Below are 13,986 nucleotides of genomic sequence, written 5' to 3'. Positions count from 1 at the left end.
CTAAATCAAAGACAGTGGACCTATAACATAAAACTAGGCTGACAATTTATTTGATCCTCTATGCTGCACATTTCTAGTAATCTTGGCCCTGAAGTTCAGTGATAATAACATTTACTGACTGAGGAATGATGCTGAAAGATGATTTGATATGATGCATTCAAAACCTTTGCAGATTGCACATACATATTTCTGCACTGTGCACTGTCATCACGAAAACGTAGGCCAAACCTCTGGATCAGTACAGAGCAAAAAGAAAATCTAACTTTTCATACAACAGCTCATGTTGTAGAAGTTGTTCATCTGCATTAACACAATAACAATGGCAGCCTACACCCTCACATTTACAGTCATTCAATCAAAGAACTGGCAGCTATACACATTGATTTCCTCATTGTAGCCTCACCACATGTGTGCCACTGAGAGGCATTTCTTCTGGTCGCTTCCACTCTCATGTGAAACGCTCAATACATGCTTATCTGTCAAAGCATGGATAAATATAGGAGCTGAATCGATTCAGCCAAGTGCTAATGCCTCATGGAGTTAGTCAAACTCCATGGAGAGTCTGTCTCTTGTGGATAAGTGATTAAATAAAAGTACAAAAGCAGTCGAAAGGCACAATAAGGAAAGAGAACGAAGAGCAATTTCTTGTTGTTGTCAAATACAATTTTATGTGTTTGGTAATAAAGCCTTATATTGGAATTCAAATACACATTTTTGAAGAAAAACTGAAAAATTCCTGAACCTTTTTAACAACAGGAAATTATGTTTTACATCCAAAAAGTAGCACCGCTTTTGCATTTTAAAATTTGCACACACAATGTCATCACCAATTCTTTTGTAGTAACACCACCAGTAACCAGGAATGTATATCACAACATCAATACAGCAATTGACAGAGGGCATTTCTGAATCGCTTAGATTTTCACTCTACTTTTGCACTTGTTCGAGAATTGAATCCATTTTGGACTTGTTACTGCAGATTACTCCTGTTTACAGCCGTGCTTTCTTTCAGAACTTCACTTTTAACAAGCCTCTGGGAGCACTGTCATTTTCTTGAAAACGCCAGGAGACATTCTTGTTAATTAGCAAACGATGTTTCCTACCACCAGGGTGGTTCCCTCTGGAAATTAAATCTGCACAATAACCTAATTCAGTCAGACAGAGGGGCACAGCAATAGTCCTTGTGTGTGAAAAATCTCAATCCTACAGCAATGACATAAAAAAAAGATTTTTCGAACATTAAATAAAGTAGGATTGTAGTGTTCGCATGAACTTACAAACAGCCAAACACTAAGGGGGAAACAAATGCACTGGAGTACAAAACCTTTTAATTAATAGTCTTCTGGGAATGGACAACTTCATGGCAGCAACTACATGCATTTTATTAATCTCCTTACATAAAAGTTTTGTTTTTGGAACAGATTTCTGTTTTTCAAAAAAGCAATTATTATTATTATTAGTAGAGCTGTAACAATCAGTTGATAAATCGCTTAGTCGACTGTTAGAAAATTAATCACCGAAGATTTTGATTATCTTAGTCCATTTATAAGCAAAATTGTCAAACACTTGCTGCATCTACTTTCTTAAATGTGAGATAGTCTGCTTTCCTTTGTTATTTATGATAGGAAATGAAGACTTTAGGTTTTGGACTGTTTGTTGAGCAAAAGAGACAGTTTGAAGATATTACTCTGCTCAGGGAAATTGTTATCAGCATTTTTCACATTTCTTTGACATTCTATAGACTAACCAATAATCTGCGCATTACTTGATAATGAAAATAATTGCTAGTTGCTCCCTTGCCCCACTGAGCAGTGCAGATAAAGGTGAACATTCATATTTAATCACTGTAGATCCAGTATATAGCATTCTATTGCTTTAGGAAGATAAAAAGCAACTACATATATCCTCAACATGTTTCAAAAGATACACCTTAGCACTAATTCAAACACGACTTTGGGACAATTAAAGTGAAAGAGCTCATGTCAATAGAAATAAATTTCCCCATGAGAACAGAATAGATTTACAGCGTGTTAATTTTATGTGCATATGTGATTCAGGATGAAATTTTGAACTCTCAAATTGTCTAAAATTAGATGAATTATTCTTGATACAATGTTGAGAGATATTGTTGACACTTTTGTGCAAACTTCAGGTAAAGTTGGGGCAGACCAGCCTGTGATTAACAGGTTGCATCACATCGATACTTGTTTTCCAATTTAGTTTTCTGACAAGATGTAACACGGTGGCTGGTCAGTCTCTCATGGTGCAGTTTCTTTCCATATGTTTTTATGGAATTTCTGTATAATTTGATCATCGGTACCTTGACAGGGAGGATGGGAGAAACACTTGCTTTTAATTTCAGTTTTCCATTAATGACATCCACCCAGGTTTTAAATTATTTTTCCATATTTACACAAACACTTGTTAATGTGCACTGCCCCTATACATATTGTTTTACTTATTAGCATAATCAAATCACAAAAAAGGCTAAAGTCAATTTTCATGTTTTGTACAAACATAAGCAAGGCCACGGAGGAGGGATTCTCTAAAACTCTTTTAGCTGCCATCCAACCGAGATGCTGTTGGTGCTGTCTTATTACAGCACTCCAGTGACAACTCCATTTTATCCATCCTTCTCTCAAACTTTGAGTTTTGCCCACATCCTCTTACACTAACCAACTAAACTCCTGTTTCCAGGATAATTAAAATGAAGTGCCCTATCTGTACTGCGCATGTGCAACTCTCAGCAGAAATGAGAAGGAAGTGAGATGACTCAGTCCTTATCTACGTTCCTCATCAGCTCCAAAAAAGTGTGTTTCCTTTTTACCTCTTGCCCAATTTATCAGCCTCATGTAGCATTTTACTTACCGCCTGCAATCAGGCAATTCCTATTGAGCCTAGCATGACAAAAAGGTAAATCCATGTTACAGTTATCAAGTTGTTAGATGGTGTGTGCTATAAAGCCTTTTCAGACATATTAAGTAGATAATTTTGTCATCTTAGAACCATTCTCCTTTCTTAGAAATGATAACACTCATCTACACCACACACATTACCTAGACTGAGACTGCAACTTTCGTCTGCAATATCAAATCCAGTTCTTTCAAAACTTACAATCAATCCCAGCAACAACAGGCTAATAGAGCAGGTTACTGCTGGTTTGAAACAGACCCACTTAAAGGCTCAAGATGGATTTATAAGCAAACATAATTACACCATAAAATATGTATGCTATATATGCTACCCACAAGGATGCAATTTTAAAGGTGTATGATATGCGTAATAATATACAATCAAATGACTTACTACTTATTCAAGTCCTTACTCCAGCATTCAGAAGCATTCATACAAGTCTTTCATGCATATGCTCAACAAAGGACTACGCTGAGTGTTTTTCATAACTGCAATAAAAAAATATATATAAATAGGAGCACAGTAAGAACCTTCGAATGACAAGCTGTCGAGATTCCTCAGTCCTTGACATGAAAAAACTGGACTGTGACAGGCTGCAGTTACTGCTGCAGAGGCATTCCTCATTAGCTGCTACTTATTAAAAACAAGTAATAACTTTCCTTCTAAATTTGAGCTATTCTCCAAGATAATGAGGGACATTTTTGCATCTTACTGAAAAACTGCTGTTGTGTGGTTACAAGATGCAGGGTTTCCTAGAAGCAACAGCTGTGAGTGCAGGCACGATATTCCCCAGTGTGATGAGAAATTTTAAGATATTTTGCATTTTTATTCAGTATTTATCTGTGAGGTAAGGTTCAGTTTCCACAGCTTCATGATTCACATATTATTTCTCTTCTTTTTGTACTGATTTCCGTGCACTCTACCTCTTGTAACTTGCAACCCAATGAACAAATACTATCAATGCTGTGTTATGCTGAGGTATCCTTTCTAATGAAATGAAACAATAATTAAAGCATACAAAACTAAAACCAACAGGGAACTATGCCCATTTTGAAAGGAGAGAAGACATCAATGGTCATAATTTCCACTGTACTGCAGTCAAGTTAGATTGTTAATAAGGGAACAATTTCCTCTCACATAAATCGACACCAGCCGGGCCAGAATAGGCTGTCAATGCTCCAAATTAATCCATTCTCCAAGCCAGTGCAGAGTAACATAGCCCAGATCACTGTGCCGCTACAAAAGCAAGCAAAGCAGCTTGGAGCAAAATCTGAGAGTTTCTGAAAGGAGGCACACAGAGATTAGGAATGTGCAGCTCCTCAGAGAGATGCCTCCACAGCAGACAAAGACACTAGGAAGTCTTTCCTACTGCTGGAAGCAGGAAGAAAGGTCAAGTTATTTTAGGATAGGAGCTGTTTTTCTTGGGTTAAAAGTCTGTGATACTGTGATTACCTTCACAGAATCAACGCTGTAAAACTCACACTTTTATAGTGTTTGTAACTTTGATTATTCAACCCCCCTCTAATCTTTGGTCATTGCATTCCTTAAAATTCAAGTTATGGTTTAACCTACACCTTCTATTTTCTGCTCTGCCATTTGTGAGGAAGAGATCAGACTGATGCCTCTCTAACAGAGATCACATAAACAGAAAGAAATATTAGAGGTCTGTAGGGAATTCTCTGCTCCAACTTCAAGGGTAGTTTGAAGAAAAACAGCGCTGCCTGGGAGGAAGGAATCCTGAGTGTCTCTGTTTGTGTTTGTTTGTATATGCGCATGTTTTTGTTGAGGAAATACAAGTTGCAAATATATTTTTTTATTTTAATTTTTTTGTTTAAGCAAATGACGTATCACATCAAAGCATGTTCTGCACTTAAATACTGCTCCTCCCATCCCAACAACGTGGCTCTTTTCTATGCTTAAAGATATTAACACAGTTCATATCTTTAAAATTTCACTTGTTTTCCTTTCTGCCCTTCTGGGAATTTTGAGAGCAACAGCTTTCTTTATACTGTAAGGGCAGAATGCTCTCTCTGTTCGATACTGTAAAGCTGTTTTGGATAGAAACTTTGGACTTCAATACAAATTGCTAGAATACAAAACAAAACAATCCTATTACACACAGTGTAAACAGCAAAAAATGAAAAAGTTTATAGCATCTAAAATAATGCCTTAAATGTATAACATAAGTTTATTTATGTTAAAAGGTCATAGGACTACAAGCTTACAGTATTCCGTTTAAGTGACTTTTATTCCCAGTTTAAGAGGAGACTCATTAAATTGTATGAAACTTAACATAATTTTTTCAGTGTCACAAAACAGTATTAGTGTACTGTTCGTGTTCGTCAGAAAAATCTTTGATGAAACAAGGATAATGTTAGTCAGTGCCCAATCTTGAAATCCATCAGCAATCGGTCTAACATCCATAAGTTTCTGTCTATAACGGCCAATATTTTGGAAAATCTGGTATAACAAGCAGATGGACTGGCCAAGACTTTCTGTTCTGTGTGCTGTTCAGTTTGGTTCATCTCTAAAAATAGATATCGGCAGAGGAAGTAAGATTCTTTTTTAAAGCTAATTTTAAGCTTAATCATCAACATATATTAGCTGATGGCTTACAAGATTGCATTTTAGCCAACTCATTCTGCATCTCCACACGGACTGTTTACCAACTGCTCACATGTGAATCAAAATCTTATTAACCAGCTACGAGAGGCAGCAATTTTGCAAGGTGGGTCATGAGTCTGTGATTTTTTCCCAAATCTCTTCTCCAACGTGGCTTTGGGTTCCACCATTAAATCTCTATAGACATGATTCAATTTAATTGTCACTACATAAACACTGTAACACACATCTCTGTCAGAAGGTTCCTCAGAGTCTAACTGCTGCAACACACAGTAAATGTAAATATGAAATGATTCCATAAAATCCTGCACGTTGAGCATCACTTTGGGATGCACAACAGCTGGAGCTTGAAACTGAAAAATAACTAAAAAAAAACTCAGATGAGTCAGATACTGGTGACAGAAGAGCAACACTCTTAGTTTGACCAAAGTTAATCAAGAAATGTCATAGAAAGGGTGAGTATGGCAAAGAGTGAGCTGATGAAATGTAAAATCAGGTTTAGTTTAATAAAACACAGTGATTTTTAAACGTGTTTGAGAACCTCTTGGGTCACGAGAAAATTAAAGTGGATCCAAAATTATTCTGGACAGCTCAGTGACTTGAAAAAGGGCTACAGTGGCCTGTTTTGTTCTAGTTAATATGATTTATTTTTACTTTTGTCTAACTACAGATTTCTGTTCAACACCCTACATGCTTTTGGTTTTATCAATATCAGCACAGACAAGCTACCACATACGTATACCTGAATGGACTAAAAAGATGGCCATATAATGTATTCATTAAATTCCAGCTTCATTCTCTGGGCAGTCTGCTCTTCATATTCACAGTCAGTCATTGAAGTCACAGACATGGCTTATAATTTTACGGTGTCTGTTTCCTTTCAGACTGACTGTACCTCTTTATCTCACTTCTTTCTTCACATCCATTCCATAAGTGGCCTCTCAACTTTGGGTTGCCAGCTTCTCAAAAGCTCCCTGGAGACCCGATTCAGTCACAAAGTCCCAACAGACACTGACCAGTAAAAAGACCTAGGCCTTTTTTATAAAGCTACAGTTGGTAACTGTAAAAAAACAACCAAAACAAATATTTGCTGAAACGATCACTACACAATTATGTTCCTCCTTCTCCTCCTTCTTCCTTCTATCAGTAGTCAGCGCTGATAAAATATTAATCAACAGTCTGTTACTGTATCGCCTTTATTTTCCGAAAGACATTTTAGTGTATTGTTTAGGTGTAAAATGAGAATGTCTGCTCCAGCTGGTGGGTCGTGCTTGATTTTTGTTTGTCACTATCACCATATGGACACGCTGCTTGTGTGCTTTTTTTTCCTTTTTTTTTTAATGCCAAAGAGGCTTTGCCAGTCACAGACACTAGACATGTCTTGCAAGGAGCACGCTTGTATGATGGATCACAGAGCTGAAGAGTAACATTTTCATTTGACTTACTTTTTTTAAAACTGTGTGATCAAAGGTCCAGTGTACAGGATTTAGTGGCATGATGAGGTTGCAGAATGCAGCAAATCAAAACTTCTCCTGTGTGCCAAGCTTGTGGGAGAACTATGATGGTCGACGCAAAAACTTCAACAGCCCTACCTGGACCCAGTCTTTAGTTTGTCTGTTCTAGGCCACTGTAGAGCAACATGGCTGACTTTGTGTAAGAAGACCCACTCCATATGTAGACATAAATGGCTCATTCTAAGGTAACAAAAACACAGTGGCCTTAGTTTCAGGTGAATATACACTAATGAAAACAAAGTTCTGAATATTTCAGTGAATTTCTTCCAATATACCCCCCTCTATTCTACACATTAGACCTTTAACATAGTCTCTTAAATTTAAAGGACCATGGCTCGAGACTATATACATATGTGGTTTCTGCCATTGAATAACTTTGGACACCCACCATGGGTACATATATTTTAAGATACAATTCAATAATGTCCATGCTGGTAAGACCAATCAGTAAATACAGAAAAAGTCAGCATCATAAGGTTGACACTGTGCCTAAGAGGAACTGTGATTCTTCTGAATCTTTTCTGGCGCCCAGCACCATTTAAAATGTTTAAACTCATTTTACCTAAGTGTTAAAACATGACATAGAGTGTTGCATGTGACTGAAATGTGAACAACAAAAAAACAATATCCCTACACTCACAGAAGCAAGAACTATTCTCAGTCAGAGGGGCAACATAACTGTGAAGATTACAGCCCAAATAAAATTAGATGGAATGAAGCAGACTTATATCTCTTCAGAGAAATAACATCACAGTTGGCAGTATTCAAACAGCGAAAACAGGACCCATGTTGTCAGCCAAAATGAGTTCTTCTGCAGCGAAACTGTTGGACTAGTTAATAATTCATTTATCCATCTTTTTGGGGAGCGACGTGATCTGGAGAAAAGTAAATCTGGCAAAAAAGAAGTGTGTGTCGTTAAGGCCTTTCTGACAATGTGAACATCCTCCTTGAGCTTTCAGAAGCTTTTAAAGCTTTTGCTCATTCACTAGGAATCCTAAAACGATCTTTGTTTGGGGAGCTGTAGTAGAAAAATCTGCAGCTTTGTTCAGCTGCTGAGGCTCAGTTATGAAAGATTCAAATAACACTGAAGGGAGGGCAGTCTTACTGAATACAAAGGCATGTGGATTGCTTAGGGAAGTCTCTTCATGAGCTTTAAGACAAGTTCATCACCAAACAAGGGCTCTTAAGACTTTAGAATAAAACCTCATCAAAGTGATATCTGTGCGCTACCATTCCTGTCTAAGAAAAGGAACTATCAAAATATTCTCCTCATCCCAAAGGCAAGTTATTTTTTATTATTGACCTACACTTCTATCCACATTTATTCACTCCACTACCCTAAATGTGGAGCAGGAGCCCTGGGCTACAGGTTGATAACACATAACCATCTGAATCACCTTGCAATGACACACATTTCTACCTGCCTATCTATGATGAACTTGAAACAAATGGGTCATTTTAGGATAGAGTGTTTTGAGGAACTGGGTTTCAAATGTAGGTTTTAATGTGTAGCATGAAATGCAACATGACATGTACAGGCAGAATCAGGATTTGCATGTTGCCCTTAAAAGATTAAAGAAAAAAGTTTCACTTATCTACAGAGAAGAGTTTCCTGAAATTGCTGGACAGCATCTAAAATCTTGATTGAGTTTTTTTGTGGTGGCTGTTGCCCTCAATAGTCTCAATCACAAGAACAAGTCACTGTTTTTTTTTAGGAAAAAAGTACAGGGAGCAGAATTGACCTGAATAAAGTTGGGCAGGAAACATGTACAGAATTGAACAACTGGGACTTATTTAAATGATATATTGCGCATAGTCTAAAGTAGGTCTGTCAAATTATTAATTCTTTAATTGCAGAATGTCAATAGTTAATTCTGATTAATCACATTTTTTATCACATGTTTTTAATTTCATTATTCTGCATTACAAAATAGTTTTGAAGCAATTCTTTCCAGTTTGTCTTGATTAGGAATCAAATGACCAGAAGAATGGAGGATTCTGTAGATTCTGTAGATTAGAAAATGAGTGGTTTTCTGCTGACAGTGATGCAGTAAGAGCAGTTAATGTCACTGCAGTAAAAAATAATGGAACATTAAAGCAGCAAAATTTAGGTTTGTGCTAAGTGTAAGATAAAGCACCTGATTTTTGGGAATGTGTGTGGTGAATGCACTCATTATTCACTTATTCACTATTTGCACATTGACTTTGTGACTGCAACTTGCAAGTGGAAATTCAAAGTCATAAGCTGGCACCACAGTACAAGAACTGGCTAATGTGGCAAAAGTAGACTTGCCTAAGCATTCACTGCTCCTTTGTTTGTTGTTGTTGTTTTTGTTGTTGTTAAAATAAATGAGCACTGAGACAGTCATGTCGGCCTCATATCAATGTCTTGTGGTAACAAGTGTTGCCAAAGAGAGGCAAGTTGATACATCTTTCCAAACCCAGCCTGAATCCCACTAGAGGAATTTCCCAGCCCCGAACTGTAAAAACAACTTTTCACCTAGTTGCAGGACAGTTCATTTTTGTAGCAGATAAATATATAAAGGCATTTAAGACATGTTTTTTTTACTGATGCTTCCCACTCACCATTTGGGGATTGTGAGAAATGGACAGAAGTCATGGCTACCGTCAAGGATAGTCATTTATCCAGAAAATATGCTACGCAAATGCAAAGTAATGTCAGAAGATCTCAAGGATCAATTGAAGGGCACTGCCATGTGTGTATTTCTTACTTCAATTTGATTATATGGTAGATGTGGCTTTGCTTTCAAACTTCTTTAAATCATTTTCCATTAGTTATGTGTTTCCATCAGAATGTATGAGTACAAAAGAGACACAGCAAGCACTTCTCTCCATTGAAAAGCCACAAAAGGGATAAAGATAAATATCAAGGATTTTCTGAAGGGTTTCACAAAGAAGATTACGTTCAGTTCTGTCAAGAGGTCTTGAAAGGCGTCTTTTTCGCTCTCATTTAGAGAAGTGATGTGGAGCACGCAAATATGCTGGTTCACACATGTGCAGTAGCTATGTAGAGATTAAGTTTTGGTGTGATTTAGGAGCAGTTTCCTGATATCAAAGCAAATCAATTGGCTGTCAGTCTGACAACAATGTGAGGGACAACGGGCACAATATTTCAGGGGTTCCAGTGTGGCCAGAAGATCATTGTTTAAAGTCCAATCAGCAACTAGTGAAGCAAGAATAGAGTTGGAGTCAATGCACACTAATATCTATACACAAATCTTTATATGAATGCAGATACATTTTTAAAAAAAGCTGATTAAAAGCTAAATTATTGTCAGATGGGTTCTGAAATTACATTTCAGCCAATACGTTATACCTCTTTTTGTTTACCTGCACACAACCAAAGCCTGCTCAAACTTGACTGGTCAATACTACTCAGACTACAAACAGATCATAAACCAAAATGTCAGTACCAAAATCTTGTCCTTAGCCTATATATTTTGCATCTTACAAATATTAGGAATAACTATGTAATTTAATAAACATAGTCACAAACAGCAGTGATATCAGGCGACCTCTAAAATAAAATAGAAATTAAAACAGACCAGACAGATGGAAACTATTAACACTGCAGTGATAGTTTGGATCGCTGAGAAGCGAACGGAGCTTCTTAGCCAGCTTCTCAGCTTTGGGGCATTTTGCTAGTTTCTGAACGCAGCAGCTGCACAGACCTCTGTTCTCTCTGCAGTGAAGCACCCTGAAAGCAGCCACGGAGTTCCACGGATGGCTTCCCAAACTTAAGGGCGCTTTGCTGTGCTTCCACCCCCAATGTCTTAACCCAGGTGTGTTCTTAGGTTACAAAATTCGGCACCAATTGATTAAAAATGAATTGGTACTCAGTGGTGCTGACGTTATTCCATTGGTAAGATGTTGATGGAGATTAATTACAGACTAAGTGATATGCAGAATGAACTGACCATATAACTGAAATAAAACAAAAAAAAGTAGACAAGTTCAGGTCTGTGGTTGTCAGCTGAGTTGCAACACCAGGATTTGCTTGACTTTCAAACCATGTATTCAAAATTTCAGCATCATGGCAAAGAAGCAGAGGAGCTTGACACCTCACATTACACAATGCAGATTCATATATCATCAGACTTTGACAGAAGCTTTACTGACTTTGCCTCGGCTGAGCCTGTTGCTGTGTGTTTCCTGTTTGGCTCGGATAAATAAAGATGCAGATGACACTTCCTCCAAAATTGGATCACTCTTTCACCTGGACACAGCTGCACAGGAAAATGAAATACTCACCGCTCAAAATGACATTCAGATGAAGTGCAAGGCATCTGAAAGGAGCGGTGAGTTCTGTGCACAGTACTATTAAAAAAGCATCTCAACATAAGAATGTAGCCTTGTACTTGTCAGCCCTTTCTTTGAATCAACCTACCTATCTGGGTCTGAATTTTCTCAAATGAACATTAAAAAACCAAATACAGAAGACAGAATAAATAAACCATGAACTGTGTTCTTCAATACAAACGTTTGCCTGCTGTGCTAAGACCATGTGACATATATAAATGAATGATTAAGTGAGTGAGAGACCTAAAAGAGGTTATGGATTTTCTGAGTTTCTCCTGGGAATCATCAGCTGCTTTTCTTTTTTCCTCTGAATGGAATCCAGGTCTCCTCCTTGATTCAAAGCCTGGCAGCTAATTCAGACTGACTTTGGTGTTAGTTTGAGTGCATGAAGTGGCTCTTACCTGTTCTCCTCCAGGCCTTAGAAGCTGATATTGTCTGGGTGTGCTCAAGGGTATTCAGCAAAGTCAAAAGTTTCATCCATGCTGGTAAATCTGCTGGGGGCACCTTCACAGGAGAGGATGACAGAGAATAAAAATGAAAGTGTTTCTATGGAAGTTAAATTAAGTTAAGGGAAAAATATTTTACTTTGACAGTCTACAAAATGTGGTCACTGTCGACTTGTGTCATTGAAAACCTCTCACAAGGCCTTTATCAGGATGTTTTACAAAATGCGTAGAAAAGCAGCCTATCAGTGCAATACCCATGCTATCATACTTTTTACAATAACAGATACTGATTTACTTTGTCCCATAAATGTCAAATGCAGTATGACAAAAAAAAAAACAGGATGTCCTACTGCATCTGGATGCGTTTTGTAGTATGCAAGCCAGCATGCTGTTTGACTATTCTGACCCACAATTCTCTGCACTGAGATATGTCACATCGACTGACCTGCAAACAGATGGTAGCTTATTGGAAGCTGACAGAAACCGCAAAAATAAGTATAAAGATAATAAAAACAACAAATGCACAGGAAATGGGATTTTGTTGCACCTCCAAGATAATGTTAAGTGATAACGCCAAGATCTGCTGCGTTGCAAAGCGCATTTTTTCTTCTCACTAGAAATTTCACACTACAGACTGTGACTTATATGTGAGCAGAAGGGTTAAAATTCAAGGCCCAGTGTTATGACAAAATATTATGTCCCAACTGAGCCTTCTATAAGCCCTGGGGGGTAACGCTACACACAGATACTGTTATATACCATATAACTCATGAAATTTCAGGAAGATATGAAAAATAAGATTCTGCCCAAGCCTACATGAGAGTCCATGGAGCATCACAGCCATATAGTTGTTGGAACCTTGCATCAGTCCTGGCTGATGCTGTACTATGAGTCTGTCTGTGTTTACAACAGTATGTACTTTGTAAAGGCAGCTGCAATACATTCTAAAAGTAAAGAGAAAAAAAGTCTACAATTCAGAATGCAGGGTAGTACGACGGAGGATTAGGGCCACATTAAGGAAAAAAAAAATAATTATTTACGAGATTAAAGTCATTAGTTACGAGAAAAAACTCATTATTAACGAGATATAGTCATTATTAATGAGAAAAAAGTCATTATTTACAAGATTAAACTCATTATTAACGAGAAAAAAGTCATTATTAATGAGAAAAAAGTCATTATTTACGAGATTAAACTCATTATTAACGAGAAAAAAGTCATTATTAACGAGAAAAAAAGTCATTATTAACGAGAAAAAAAGTCATTATTAATGAGAAAAAAGTCATTATTTACGAGATTAAACTCATTGTTAACGAGAAAAAAGTCATTATTAACGAGAAAAAAGTCATTATTTATGAGAATAAAGTCATAATATTCAAACCTGCTGCTTTTGGAGACACTTGTTAACATGAGGGCTACGGAGGATTTGGTTGAGTTGTATTTTAGGATAGGTTTCACAAACAAGGAGATACTTAATCTTTTGGCACATCAGCATCACATTATCATAAGTATTAGGACTTTAAAAAGAATATGCAAGAAATTGCATCTTTTCCAGCGAAAGAACCAGTCGGACTTGGAGGATGTTGCTGCTTTTCTGGAGGGGGAAATGGCTGGAACTGGTCAACTGCAGGGTTATCGTTGGATGCATCTACGGGCTATTCAGAGGGGTTTCGTTGTGTCTCAAGAAACAAATCCTCCGTAGCCCTCATGTTAACAAGTATCTCCAAAAGCAGCAGGTTTGAATATTATGACTTTATTCTCATAAATAATTACATTTTTCTCGTTAATAATGAGTTTGATCTCGTTAATAATGACTTTTTTCTCATTAATAATGACTTTTTTCTCGTTAATAATGAGTTTAATCTCATAAATAATGACTTTTTTCTCATTAATAATGACTTTTTTCTTGTTAATAATGAGTTTTTTCTCGTAACTAATGACTTTAATCTCGTAAATAATTAAAAAAATTTTCCCTTAATGTGGCCCTAATCCTCCGTCGTAGATATATTTTACAAAAAGGCTAATTCTTTGTCAATAATCCCATGAGAAGTAGGCTCATAAAAGCTCCGCCTCTAAAGGATCTGACTCTGCAAACATATACATATATCAATAAAATGACATAACATGTTACGCAAACCATAAATACTCTCACACAAGGCTCTTTTATTAAA

At 37.0% G+C, this 13,986-nt stretch overlaps 1 protein-coding gene across 2 annotated transcripts in view; it reads right to left on the bottom strand.

Moving 5' to 3' along the window:
* The window catches only part of mrtfbb (myocardin related transcription factor Bb), a 91,999-nt gene that overhangs the window by 68,696 nt on the left and 9,317 nt on the right, over positions 1 to 13,986 (bottom strand). For both annotated transcript variants that reach the window (XM_088090911.1, XM_088090912.1), the window contains exon 4: positions 11,771 to 11,873. In XM_088090911.1, coding sequence (XP_087947037.1) covers positions 11,771 to 11,846 — 76 coding nt within the window. In that variant the 5' untranslated portion in view covers positions 11,847 to 11,873. The remainder of the gene's footprint in view (positions 1 to 11,770; positions 11,874 to 13,986) is intronic.

Source organism: Plectropomus leopardus, chromosome 18, assembly GCF_026936395.1.
Source record: "Plectropomus leopardus strain MGB_pleo_1.0 chromosome 18, ASM2693639v1, whole genome shotgun sequence".
NCBI lineage: Eukaryota > Metazoa > Chordata > Actinopteri > Perciformes > Serranidae > Plectropomus > Plectropomus leopardus.
This window is presented reverse-complemented; position numbering and strand designations above follow the sequence as displayed.